This window comes from Cryptomeria japonica, chromosome 5 (assembly GCF_030272615.1).
Source record: "Cryptomeria japonica chromosome 5, Sugi_1.0, whole genome shotgun sequence".
In the NCBI taxonomy this organism is placed as follows: Eukaryota; Viridiplantae; Streptophyta; class Pinopsida; order Cupressales; family Cupressaceae; genus Cryptomeria; species Cryptomeria japonica.
Genome location: NC_081409.1, coordinates 667,472,154 through 667,484,623, shown reverse-complemented (window position 1 = coordinate 667,484,623; position 12,470 = coordinate 667,472,154). Strand labels below are relative to the sequence as shown.

Below are 12,470 nucleotides of genomic sequence, written 5' to 3'. Positions count from 1 at the left end.
AAAATGAAGAGTCACATTGGGAATAGGATCATTAGGGAATTGCTGAGTATCATGATCGCCATATAACTCTCTAATGTGAGTCCAAAGAGCATGTGGGCATTCAAAATGAATAGGTGACTCCAAAATGTCATCATCAACATGATCAAAAATAACTCTAAAGACTTTGGCCCTAGAGCCTTTCCAAATACTAATCTCACAAGTTGTGCTAGGAATAGGAACAAGATTATACAAATATGGCTATAAATGACGCTCACTAAGATGAGTGAGTGTGAAATCACTTCATTGCCCTTCTCCAAAATAAAAGAAAAACCCATTATGATGATTCCTCAAAATAAGTACAGAGATAGAGCCATTGCAAAATGATATTAATACTATCCAAATGATAAAAAGAGCCTATAAGGCTGAAAGTGCAACAAAAACCTGAATTGCTGCTAAAAATGGAGCCCTTTAAGGGTGATGAACGATAAATTGGTAGGTGCCCAGGCCAACAAGCTAACAACTTCACAAGTGTTCCAATAAGCAAGTCACCAACAAGTGAGCACAACTGCCAAAGCGCACATGCCTTCACAAAGTAAGCAAATCCACATGTGTGCGTGTGGGTGTGAGCCCTTTCAAGTGCGCACACATAACAATCAAACTTGCAGGTATAAAGATGCAGAAAAAACCCGTCACACTATCAATGTGGGATAAAGCATAAGCAAAGACTTCCTCTGGCGTATAGTGGGTCCATGGGCTATCTTTCCTCACGAGAAATAGAAACCGTAAGGGTGAATCTTAAACTTAAGACTTTAGAAATGAAAGGTGTTTCAATAAAAATCGACCAATAAACATCGACTGTGCAAGAATCCGAGCTTTGTATCCAAACGACAAACTAGTTTGCTCAATCTATGGCAAAAGCAAGTACCACATGAGCCCCAAACAGATACATGCGTGCTAAGTAGACATGCTGCCAAAGAAAGATTGGAGGACCAATTTAATGCAATGAAGTCGCTACAACAATATCGTCTGCAAGCATTAAGCTGCCACCTTTACTACGATATTGATGTCACAAAGTTTTCAATTTGAATGCCCTATCTGTGAAAAAACCCCGCCACTAGCACAAGATATGCCCAACAATCATAGATATAGCTCCGCGAGCCAAAACAATCGAAAGGCCAATCACTTTGTTGGAGACGCTAGCTTCATGGAGTGGGCCGATAAGGAAGATGATGTAAGGTTTTGATCAAAAGGTTTTAGTGCAATACATAACAGCCAATAAAATTGCAGAGAACCTTCAAAACTTCCACTCAAATAAAATCGCTGCCACAGGAATATCACCCACCAAAAAAATTGCTCACGAAAGACAAAACGATACAAAGAGCAATATCGAGTCATATGATCAATGAAAGTGAGGTTTGTAAATTTGTGGTGAAGCAATTTGGGTAAACCACTTGCCAACAATGGAGCTTGTCACCACACAATACAAATTTCTTCCAAAACTAAGCAACTGTAGAGATATAAGCCACCTAGACCATAAATGCCAACCAAAAACAAGAAAAACGCTGGTTTGCAAACTATGGAAATTGATATAACCGAGAATGGCACCAAATGAAATGGTGCTTGTATCACAAAATTGCAACTCTTGGGACCTCAAGCTCAGACTGATGAAGATCTCAGATGCAAGAGATTTATACCATGTTGGATAGAAGATTCCACTCTTGGACCACAAACAGAAAATACTGCTGGTTTGCAAACTATGGGAATTGATATAACCAAGAATGACACCAAATGAAATGGTGCCTGTATTGCAAAATTGCAACTCTCGGGACCTCAATATTAGATTGATGAAGATCTCAGATGTGGAAGGAGACGCTGCAAGAAGGCTTTGATACCATGTTGGAGAGAAGACTCCACTCCAGGACCACAAACAACAATATAACCTTCACAATTCAAAGAAAGATATGCACTAGAAAGATAACTGATATTGAGATGAATAAAATGTACAATGAGCTCTGCTTATAAAGGCAAGAGTGAGAGAGATGAGAGCACACGATAATGACATGTCTCAATGAGATGCAAGGGTAGGTAGGAAGTAGGTAGGTAGAACTCAACCACCTGACACAAATATTAATGTAACCTAGGAAATACTGATACCTAAGCTAACTTAAGCATGGGTAAATTATTAATTTACTCCAACAGAAAAAGAGCCAAATTGAACCACTTACTTGTATCACATTTTTGGATTTAGGTTCTTTTGTTTCTTGCTCTTTGTTGGATAGTACTTTACATAATTAATTTGGCCTCTGCCAAGGCATCTATGTCCTAGTTTCAAGGTTCCTTGAAGGTAAAATACAACTTGTTCTTGCTTTATTTTGGCCTTTGTTTCATCATTGCTCTAAGGTGGCTGTATTTTTTGTTGAATGATGCCCTTTCTAAAATGTTTCTTAGATTTAGGGGGATTGGATTGGAACTTAGCCTCTTGAAGTGATGGTGGATTGAAAGATTTAAATAACCCTTTGAGAGATTTAGTTAATCCTTCTATGAACAAGATTGTGAGTCTCCTTTTTAAGACATTAGGAATAATAAATGATTATTTTTGGAATTTTGCTACATAGCTATCAACAAAACTAATTTGCTTCGTTCAGATCAGTTCTTTAAAGTGGATCTAAGATCCTTTCTATCAAATTGTTCAATTAGCCTTTTGCTAAATTGATCATAAGTATTGATAAGATTAGAGCCTTGGGTAACCAACCCATGATACTAAGTTACTAACATTTGTATGCTATCTCATCAAGGCATAGTGTGGTGAACTTGATAGCTTTTTCTTCAAATATTGGTTTAAGTGATAGATAAGTAACTATTTTTTGAATCTCAGATTGTGTTGTACTTTTGTTGGAACCATCACAAGTAGGAAGAATTAATTTCCCTAGGGAGTGCTAGAACTCTTTTGTGTTGATTAGGTTGGGGCCTTTGTTCAATTCTCAACCCATTTTTCAATCTAAGATTGCACAAATTGGTTAGGGTCATTTCTGCTAGGATCTTTGGTGCAAGAGATCTATACTCTTTGGAGTCATCTTCTTAATGACTTGTGTGGGAGACGGGTTAAGAAGGTACACTGTAGTATACATTGCCTCAGTCCAAAACTTCTTTGGAACATTTTTTTTCTCCAGCATACAACGGGCCATCTCTCTAATAATACAGTTTCTCAGCTCAACAACACGATTTTGCTGAGGGGTATAGGGTGTGGTAAGATGATGCTTAATACCGTGTTTAGCACTAAAGTTGGTGAATTTGTTGGAACAAAATTCACCCCCCATTATCTGATCTAAGAGTTATGATCTGACATCTTGACTTTTTTTGAACTAATGCTTTAAACTTTTGGAACTCATTAAACACATCTGATTTTTCCCTTAGGAAAAACACCTACATTTTCCTACTGAAATCATCAACAAACAAGAGAAAATACCTAGCACCAGTGACCAATACATTATTCATTGGTCCACAAACATCTGCATGAACCAATTGAAGGACCTTCGATGTTGCTTCCTTGCTTGGAAAGCCCTGCACACACCATGTGTCTGCTGCTGAATCTCAAGTAAGCCTTCTACCAAATTCTCTCGAGCCTACTGAGAGAGGTATGATAGGTTGAGATGCCCATAACTGATGCCAAAGAGAACTGATGGATGAACTCTGTGCAGCCATTGCTTGCTCCTGAGACTCTAGCATCAATCAGTCTATACAATCCATGATCTTCGAGCCCAACTACAATTGTCTTCTTGGATTCCTTGTCAATAATGTGGCACTTGTGTGCATTGAAAGCGACATCCAACTTTGAACAGTGTCCCATAATCTAACTCACAAGAACAGATTGAGCTCCATGCCCGAAACATAGTATACATTGAGAAATATGAGATTTCTCCCACCAGATGTAATTTGAAAGTTGCCCTTGCTGACAGTTGTATACTCTTCACCACCATTGAAGATCACTAAATTAGAGCAAGCCTTGTATTCCGTGAACCAATCTCTCCTGTGTGTAAAATGCCGAGAAGCTCTAGAATCAATGTACTACGCAGAAGATTTGACATGATCTGCTGGTCTGTTGGCCATAAATGCATAAAAGGCAGACTCCTTTTGCTTAGTATGCTCTACAACATGGGCCTTGTGCTGAGACCCTCTTTGATTGGATTTTTGATCAGTCAACTGCTTTTTGTAGTGTTTTTTCATGTGACCAAGCTTACCACAATAATGACATGTGATGTTTTTCTTTTCTGCTGAGAGGACTTGCCTTTGCCTTTGTCTTTGGCAGTAAAAGCTTGTTCTACACTAGTTGTCTCGCTACTACTCTCAAACTACTTCTTCCACCTATCCCGATGCAAGATCTTGTTGCATAGTTCATCAAATTTCAGATCAACATTGTTGGAAGTAATGTTGAGAGTTTTGATGAAGTGCTCATAGGATTGTGGTAAGCTTTTCAACGTGATAACCACCATATTTTCTTCTTCCATCTTGCGACCAATGGCCTCCAATTGATTGTTCATTTCTTTGATCTCCATTACATGATCTTGCAAAGACATCTTGTCGTCCATCATAATCGATAACAACATATTTTTAAGGAAGAATGCTTTGCTCTTGTTTGACGTTTTGTGCAAATTCTTCAGGTGTGTCTAGAAATCTGTAGCAATCTTGCCAGATGGCACTTTTGGAAGCATCTCGTCAGTGATAGATAATTTGAGCAACATAACCGCTTCACGGTTACGCTCGTTGTCTTGGTCTTTGCTTGTTGCTGTGGGACAAGTAGAATTACCCAAAACAATCTGATCTATGCACCGATACTCGATAATTGTGAGTATTCCCTGTTTCTAGGTATTGTAATTTTTGCCATTAAATCTCTAGTTACCTTCCAACATGATGTCAGTCAAAGACACCATCCCTCTCGTTTTCCAAAGGCACAAAAAATGAGTTCAAAGTCAACTCTAGCAACAAACTTCGATTTTTTATTAAAAAATCAGCAAAAAAGGTTTGATTTTTCTGTCAAAATTTGTCAAACTCTTTGTGAGCTATTGGCACAAATCCCTAGGCAATTAGCTTGCAGAGAACCCATGATTTTATTAAAAATCATCAAAAAATGCAACTTATAAGTCAGGCCTGTTAGAAACCCTCTAGTTGCACACAGAAGGGCACAATTTTGCAAAAACTCATCAAACCTGGGTGCACAGTAGACAAAAATTCCTCACGTGGAATGAGAGGATTGCGGTAGGTAGAAACACATCGTGGAAGTCACGATCTCAATTTTTAACAAAAATCACAAAAAAATAAAATTGTAGAGGCATCTCAGAATGAGAAACCCTAGTCATAGGAAAAGAAGACCCGTGATTTTATGTAAGAACCGTGCAGAAATGAAGAGTCCTTCACGTGCAAATTTACTTGAAAACCCTTGGCATAACAAGAAGAGGACTGTTGGTGTGATTAAGAGCAGAAACGACACGTTTTTTTAAACAAAATACCCACTCGATTTTTCATTGTGAAAAATCTGAGATTTTCCTCAAAACTGAATTCGTGATTTTCACAGAATGGGATGCCCTAAAAAATCCTTAGAACAAGCTTCAAATTTTCAAACGAAAAAAACCCATGATTTTTATTTAAAAAATCTTTCAAAAACTTTTGGAATTTTTTTTCCAGGTAACCCAAGAATTTATTAAACAAAAATTCGCCAGAAAATTCTTTTTTAAAACCTCTACTTTGATACCATGAAATGATAATTGATTAATTAGAAAGCAGCAAAAGACTCCTTAAATAGAGATTGCAAATGATGTTTCTAAAACAGAAAGGATCGAGAACAAGAATTAAAAGAAAGCTACCAAAAACAACTAATTGATTAAAATGACCATTACAAGCTATAATTAACAATATTACTTTAATAAGGGCAAGCCAAAACAAAGAGATCACTATAGTTAATTGCTAGAAAAAAGATCAAGCAATGGAATTCCTTCTAAAAATGCCAAGTACAGATAAATTTAAAAAATTAATAGATGGGTTTAACTGAAATAAACTTTATAGGACATGCAAAAAATATTAATGTTTATTTAAGAAATGTAATATGGTAAAGTTGTGTCTATTATGTATTAAAGCTATTAGGAGATGATTAAAGATTAGGTAATCAAATAGCCAACACACATCCACATCATAAAAAGTATTGTCCAATTTCACATTTACTACATCAATAAAATATATATATATATATGTTGTGTTATTTTATTTTGTTTCTTTCGTTCTGCCTGGAGAAGCTTAACTGCAAAACTCCAAATAATGAGTATACACCAATGATATACAAGAGATAGATTATACATGTACTATTACATAAGAAAGAATGATACAATGTCTTATGAAGTATTTAGATTTAAATGGCCAATTCTGTGTTGCTCAGTAACATAGTAACTGCAACCAGTTCTTGACATGAGTATGAGCTTAAAGACAAAGCAACTAATTACATTTTAAGCAAAAGATGTTTAAAAGTGTCGCAGTTGGTAGTGAACTATTGATCCTTTTTTCACATGCTTGGAAATGTAGCACACATAATACTGTAAATTCTAGACATTAAAATTAAATTACTTAATTTTGCACTCTTTGTATATTCCTTAGGAAGCAGTACTATGTTGATAATGTTGAAGATAAAACCAAGAAAGTAATGGCTAATATTCTATGGTGATCTGGTTGCATTGTTTCTTACTTTCTCAAAATTATGAAAATGTCTGTTTGGACTACTTCCCCATTATCTTAAACACATTCATGTACTTGTTTAAAGGTTTTCTTTTTAATTGCACTGCCTTATAATTGTCTTTTATTTTATTGCAAGAAAATGCTCAGAAGGAATTTAGTCTCTCGTTTTGCAAGTAACATGTTCTTTTTTGTATGAAATTACTCCTAAGGATGTTGGTCATTGGATGCTCTGCAGATAGAACTGTATAACAGCATTGTAGACAAAGAAAGTGAAGGTGTGAACATGGCACTAAAGGCATATGATGCAGCAAGAGAACAGAATGACCAAGCAGCTGAGATAACCACTGGAAGTAAAGTTTCATCTGCTCTCATAAATAGGGTAAGGATGCATGTGGATATGCCGTGTCTTTAATGATACAATTGCTTTGAAAAATAGTTTCTTTGAAAAGTATGTTTTAACTTTACATATTTGTAAGATAAAAACTACATGAGTAAAAGTTTCAGCAAATGAACTTTATTGATGGAATTGCTAGAATAGAGGAAATGAGACTACAATGAGCAAATTTTGTTTGAAGAATCTCCCCTTTTCACCTAGTTTGGAACTTTTTCCATAAAACCCAAGCGGACTCTTTGCCTTCCAACTTTTCACCTAATATCTTGTTTTGAACTGTTGAAAATTACACGTGACAACTATTTATATGCCATTTTATCATGTTAAGGTCTTCATAATCCCTTGATGGTACTTGAAGACCTATGTTTTAAACAGTTGGCTCTCTTTCTTCTTTCAGATTTCACCTTTATATATGGTTTGGAAAAATGGATGTTAATGTGAGTGAACTTGAACTTTTAAGCACTAGACTTCAAAGCCTGGGAATTTAATGGGTGAAAATTAAGGTGTTCAATATCATAGGTAGTTTTGGACAAGCAAGGTTTATAGGTCCTCATCGAAATGGAGAATAAAACTTAATTTGGTCTGGTTTCAAATATCTTAATTTAGGCAATCCAGTCTTTTACAGTTACAAGATACACAATTAGAAGGGAAGAGAGGTATAAGGTCTATATGGAAGAATCGATGAAAACGAAAGGCTTTTTTACTATTATTTCTCAGCTTGAAACTTCTGACCTCTGTCATCTTGCTAATCTGATAAATGCTGTGAAACAATGAAACAGACTGGACAACTGAAGTATTGATGTGCTTGGTTACTACGTTTAATATTATAGAACTTTGCTTCCTTTGGATAAATAAATGCTTGATAGCGGTTGGTGGGAAAGAATATGGCCAAAGTATACTACATCCACAGGTTATTGTAGTTACCTTTAAAACCATCATACTCCCAGACTTTCATCTTTCCTTGTGTGATGGTGATTCATTATTGGATTAGAGGGAGTGGAAATCACTTTTAAATCTTATTAATCATGCAAAGATATTCATATTTTGAAATAGTTGTGTTTGACCACTTGAAGGTTGATGTAGTTGAGAATTGATAAACTCACTTCATAGGTGAGTATGATCTTCCATGCAAAGGTATCAGCTGTCCGATGAGAGATGGATCATGGGAAAGAATGGAAGCCAAGTTGGTGAAGGTGTAATGTTGCTTGACCACTTCTATAAAAGTCACTAACCTTGATCTAAAGTGAGAGCAGATGAGGGTCAACATTGCATAGTGTGTGCACCAATTGATTATTTTGTTTATATTTTCTTGTGAATGATTGCAGGGAGTGGAATATGTGTGATGTGTAGAGGCTACAATCCAAGTGCAGGTCTGATCTACAAGGAGGTGGCAAATTGAGATTAGTTTTGAGATGGGGATTGATCCAAGTGTTCAGATTCTCACTTGCATTTCTGTCCTTTTCCTTCCTTCAAGATGAGATGAATGTCATGATATTTTTGATTGGGATTGGGCATGGATCATCAAGTATCTACACATTATGGTAGCTATTCTCAAAGCTGCCATGCCTCTAAAACCATTTTTCACCCTATTGTTATGGATGCTAGATTGCCACTAGGCGAGAAAGAGAAGACTCAGAAGAGGGAATAGTTGTTGTGCTATATAGATAGTTTTCTAGATCAATGAAAGAAAGCTCGAGTTAAAATGAAGCATGGTGTTTGCTCATTAGTGGTGAAGTTATGATTTGAAACCATAAAAGAAGCCTATCATACACTTTGCACTTTAAGCTTAGCATGACCTTGATTTGATGAGTAGCAATGTATAAGTAGACATAAACAATTTGAAATGGAGGGATAGAAAATAAACAGGTGCTTCTTTTCACAATCACCAACTCATTAGGACAAATAGTGAAGAATGTTAATTGAAAGCAAAGAGGAGTTCTTAAATAATCTGTTTTCTTATTGAGAAGCCCTTTGTGAGAAATGCATATTGGTTTGCCCTTAGCCCATATAAATGAAAATATAATGTAACTACTAATAAATCACTGCTTAAAGCCTAGAGCTTGATTTGTTTTTGGAGGATGACTAGTTGAGGGTGAAAGAAATTTAGTAGAATTGAGATTCTCATTCATGGAAGTTGGAACTCAGCCAGAATACAATGCAGCCAAACTAATTCACAACTAGTATAGACAACTGGCTTGTAATTTGCTTTGTTCTAAAGTTAACTTTTCCAGAAGCAAACCAGGGAAAAGATGTATGCAGTAATGGACTGTTTGATACCCATTGAGTACACCCAATTAGAGTTCATGTATCTTGTCAATTCAAAATTTGTTGCCCTTTGATGTAGTATACTGAAGCAAAGATTACGTTTGACATATTGCAAAACTCTTTTTGTCACTATCCAATGAGTGAGCTTTGGTTTGGTCAAAAAGTGAGAAAGATAGTTGACAACAAAGCAAAGATCTAGTAAGGTGGATATCAAATATGTTAGGCTGCCCACAAACTATTTGTAGAGTGATTGACTAGGGATGAATCTTCATTGGCTGACAACTTCAACGTGATCTTCATAGGTGTAGAAGAAGGATAACCATCTACCATCCTAGACCTCTCCAATAGACTCATGACATATTTGATTTGAACCATGAAAATGATTTGGTAATTTGCAGGAATTCAAATCTAGGCAATAGTGTAGGAGGCTTAGATCATTCATGACAAAAGCCACACTTAAATCTGATTTCACTCTTTGAAGAGTATGGATCCCACTCCTTGATGGCAAGATTCCCAACATATACAATAAGGATCACAATGTCATCAGCGATGTTTTTGACAAAAAGATTAAAATTAAAAAAATTCTTCTGAATATACAAAGTTTGTGGAACCTGTTTAAGCTTTTACAACAAATTAATCAACCTCTAGAGTAATGATCATGATTAGATACTTGAAAAACCTCAAGTTGAACTATGTATATCTCCTTGTCCAAATCTCCATTAAAGAAGGTTCTTTTGACATTCATCTCTACACCTTCCAACCAAACTGAGTTGCTATGTAGAGAAGCCATTGCAACCTCACTATCTTAGTTGTAGAAGCAAAAGTCTTCTCATAGTCCATTTCCTATTGCAAATATTCGTTTGCAACTAGACAAGCCTTCCATATCTCCATTGGAGAAGGTGCTCTTGACATTCATCTTTACACCTTCCAACCAAACTGAGTTGCTATGTTGAGAAGCCATTGCAACTTGACTATCTTAGTTGTAGAAGCAAAAGTCTTCTCATAGTATATCTCCTATTCCAAATATTCATTTGCAACAAGACTAGCCTTCTGCCTATCTGAAGTACCATCAACTATTCACTTGATCTTATATACCCATTTACATCTAATCGGCTGTTTAGTAGGAGACAAATCTGTTGATAATCTAGGTGCAAATATAGTTAAAGGTTAAAACTATTGATTCTTAGTGCTTACAAATTCATCAATATGATAGAACATGGATGGAAATAAAAATAACAGAGTAAAAATAATAAAACATGCAATACCCTGAGAATGCTAAGATATGTAGGGAAATCGCTATGGGTAAACCAGCCGCTTGCTTGCACCCCCACTAATAGAGTACACGATAATCTTAAATGTAGAGTACATAAACATGGCTTACTCATTCAATCCAACATCATTCTAATAGCATAACATCATAACTTGTATAAACCATATAAACTACAATGTCATGCCTCCAATATATATAAACAAATTCAATCTAGGAAAGACTAATTTGCTCCCAATAGAATAGAATCAAACCATGAGTTAAGTAGTCAACAGACCTCATGACATGTCTAGGAGTTACAATCATCTTTCTATAAGCTTCAAGACTTTTCTCGTGAACTTGGTTGACCAACCCACTAGAGGACAAATTAAGTTCCCTAAATCTAAAAAAGACAATCCACATTTTAAACATCATCATAAATGCTATTCACACATCTTACAAAGTTATAAATTGTCATAAATTCCCTTCCACTTCATGCCAAGTGTTTGATGATGCTTTACAATGCTTCCTTCCATGTCATGCTTCAAGTCACCTAAAGAATAATAATTAATTAGAAATACCCCCAATCTCATGTGGATGCCCAAGTTGGTCCTCCATGATTCTGAGAGTTGTACATGTAACGAATCAACTATTAAATAAACAAATTACTGTAGTCTCAAAGGATTGCAAAGTGAATATCACTCCCACCCCTAGCAAAATCCACCAAGTCCTAATTATGATTTTTTATCAAGGCATCATACTCAACCTTAATGGTAGATTCCGGTTCAGGTTGTCTCCATGGCTTTGAATATTGTTGTGGTTTAGGCACTTGAAAAAGATTTGATGAAGAGAAATGAATATGCTTGCAGAAGCTCAACTATTGAATTTGCAATTTGTTTCTTGGACCTCCAAGGTCATGCATCTGATTGTCATGTCCCCTCCTTGATCGTTATATATATCCTAAATGAAACAATTATGATTATTAATTATTATAATAATTACCAACAAATGATTATTTAAAATTTATTTATTTATTAAATATAATTAGTTAATCAATATTTATTAATAATAATATTCTCGAAATATTCTAAATTAATATTATATTATAAACATAATTTGTATATTTGTTCACTACGAAGACGATCATCATGGCATCTCAATTCTACTTGAAGATATCGATAAAACCTAGGAGGCATCGATTGATGATAAAAAACAGCAATTATAAATTGTGAGCAGCACTGATAATGGATAGAGATTCTTTTATCAAGGGCGTTGTAATATGCAAACACGCATCGATTAATAATGAAGATCGATATTAATTGAAAGGACATCGAACTATTAAGGGAAGGTGATTAGTAGTTTATTATTGACCAAACCATAAATAAGAGACAATGATTAATACTAATCGTTTGTTAAGAATTATACAACAGGCTACTATGTGACTTGAAACAATAGTAATGCATTTACAAAGAGGTGCGATTACCTTGAAAGGGTGCAATCTTACTAAGTTGATACAATTTCATTGTATCTATCAAAAGCTGCCACTTGATTATAATAAGTAATGTTTCCTCATCAAGTATGATTAGAGAAAAGAATATAGTTACATGGAGGGTTGCAATTAGAGGTTATGTCTTCTTGATATCCAAAAGGGTATTAACGGTGGAAGGGTGTGATTCCCTACATAGAAAGGAAGATATAAAGAGAAGAACTCCATTTGGAGGACGAGGGAAAAAGGAGAGCAGCAGGTCCATAGTAGAAATAAAACCAGCGATAAGATCAGATGAGAACTGTTATTATGTTACAGGCAGTAACATCCTTGTTCTGGGTGGTATGCATGGGGATGTGCTTAATACGTATGCTTAATATATGAAG

General features: G+C 35.5%; 1 protein-coding gene across 5 annotated transcripts in view; it reads left to right on the top strand.

Moving 5' to 3' along the window:
• LOC131075005 (uncharacterized) overlaps window positions 1–12,470 on the top strand; it is a 107,390-nt gene that overhangs the window by 73,794 nt on the left and 21,126 nt on the right. For all 5 annotated transcript variants that reach the window (XM_058011775.2, XM_058011773.2, XM_058011771.2 and 2 more), the window contains one exon: window positions 6,932–7,075. In XM_058011775.2, coding sequence (XP_057867758.2) covers window positions 6,932–7,075 — 144 coding nt within the window. The remainder of the gene's footprint in view (window positions 1–6,931; window positions 7,076–12,470) is intronic.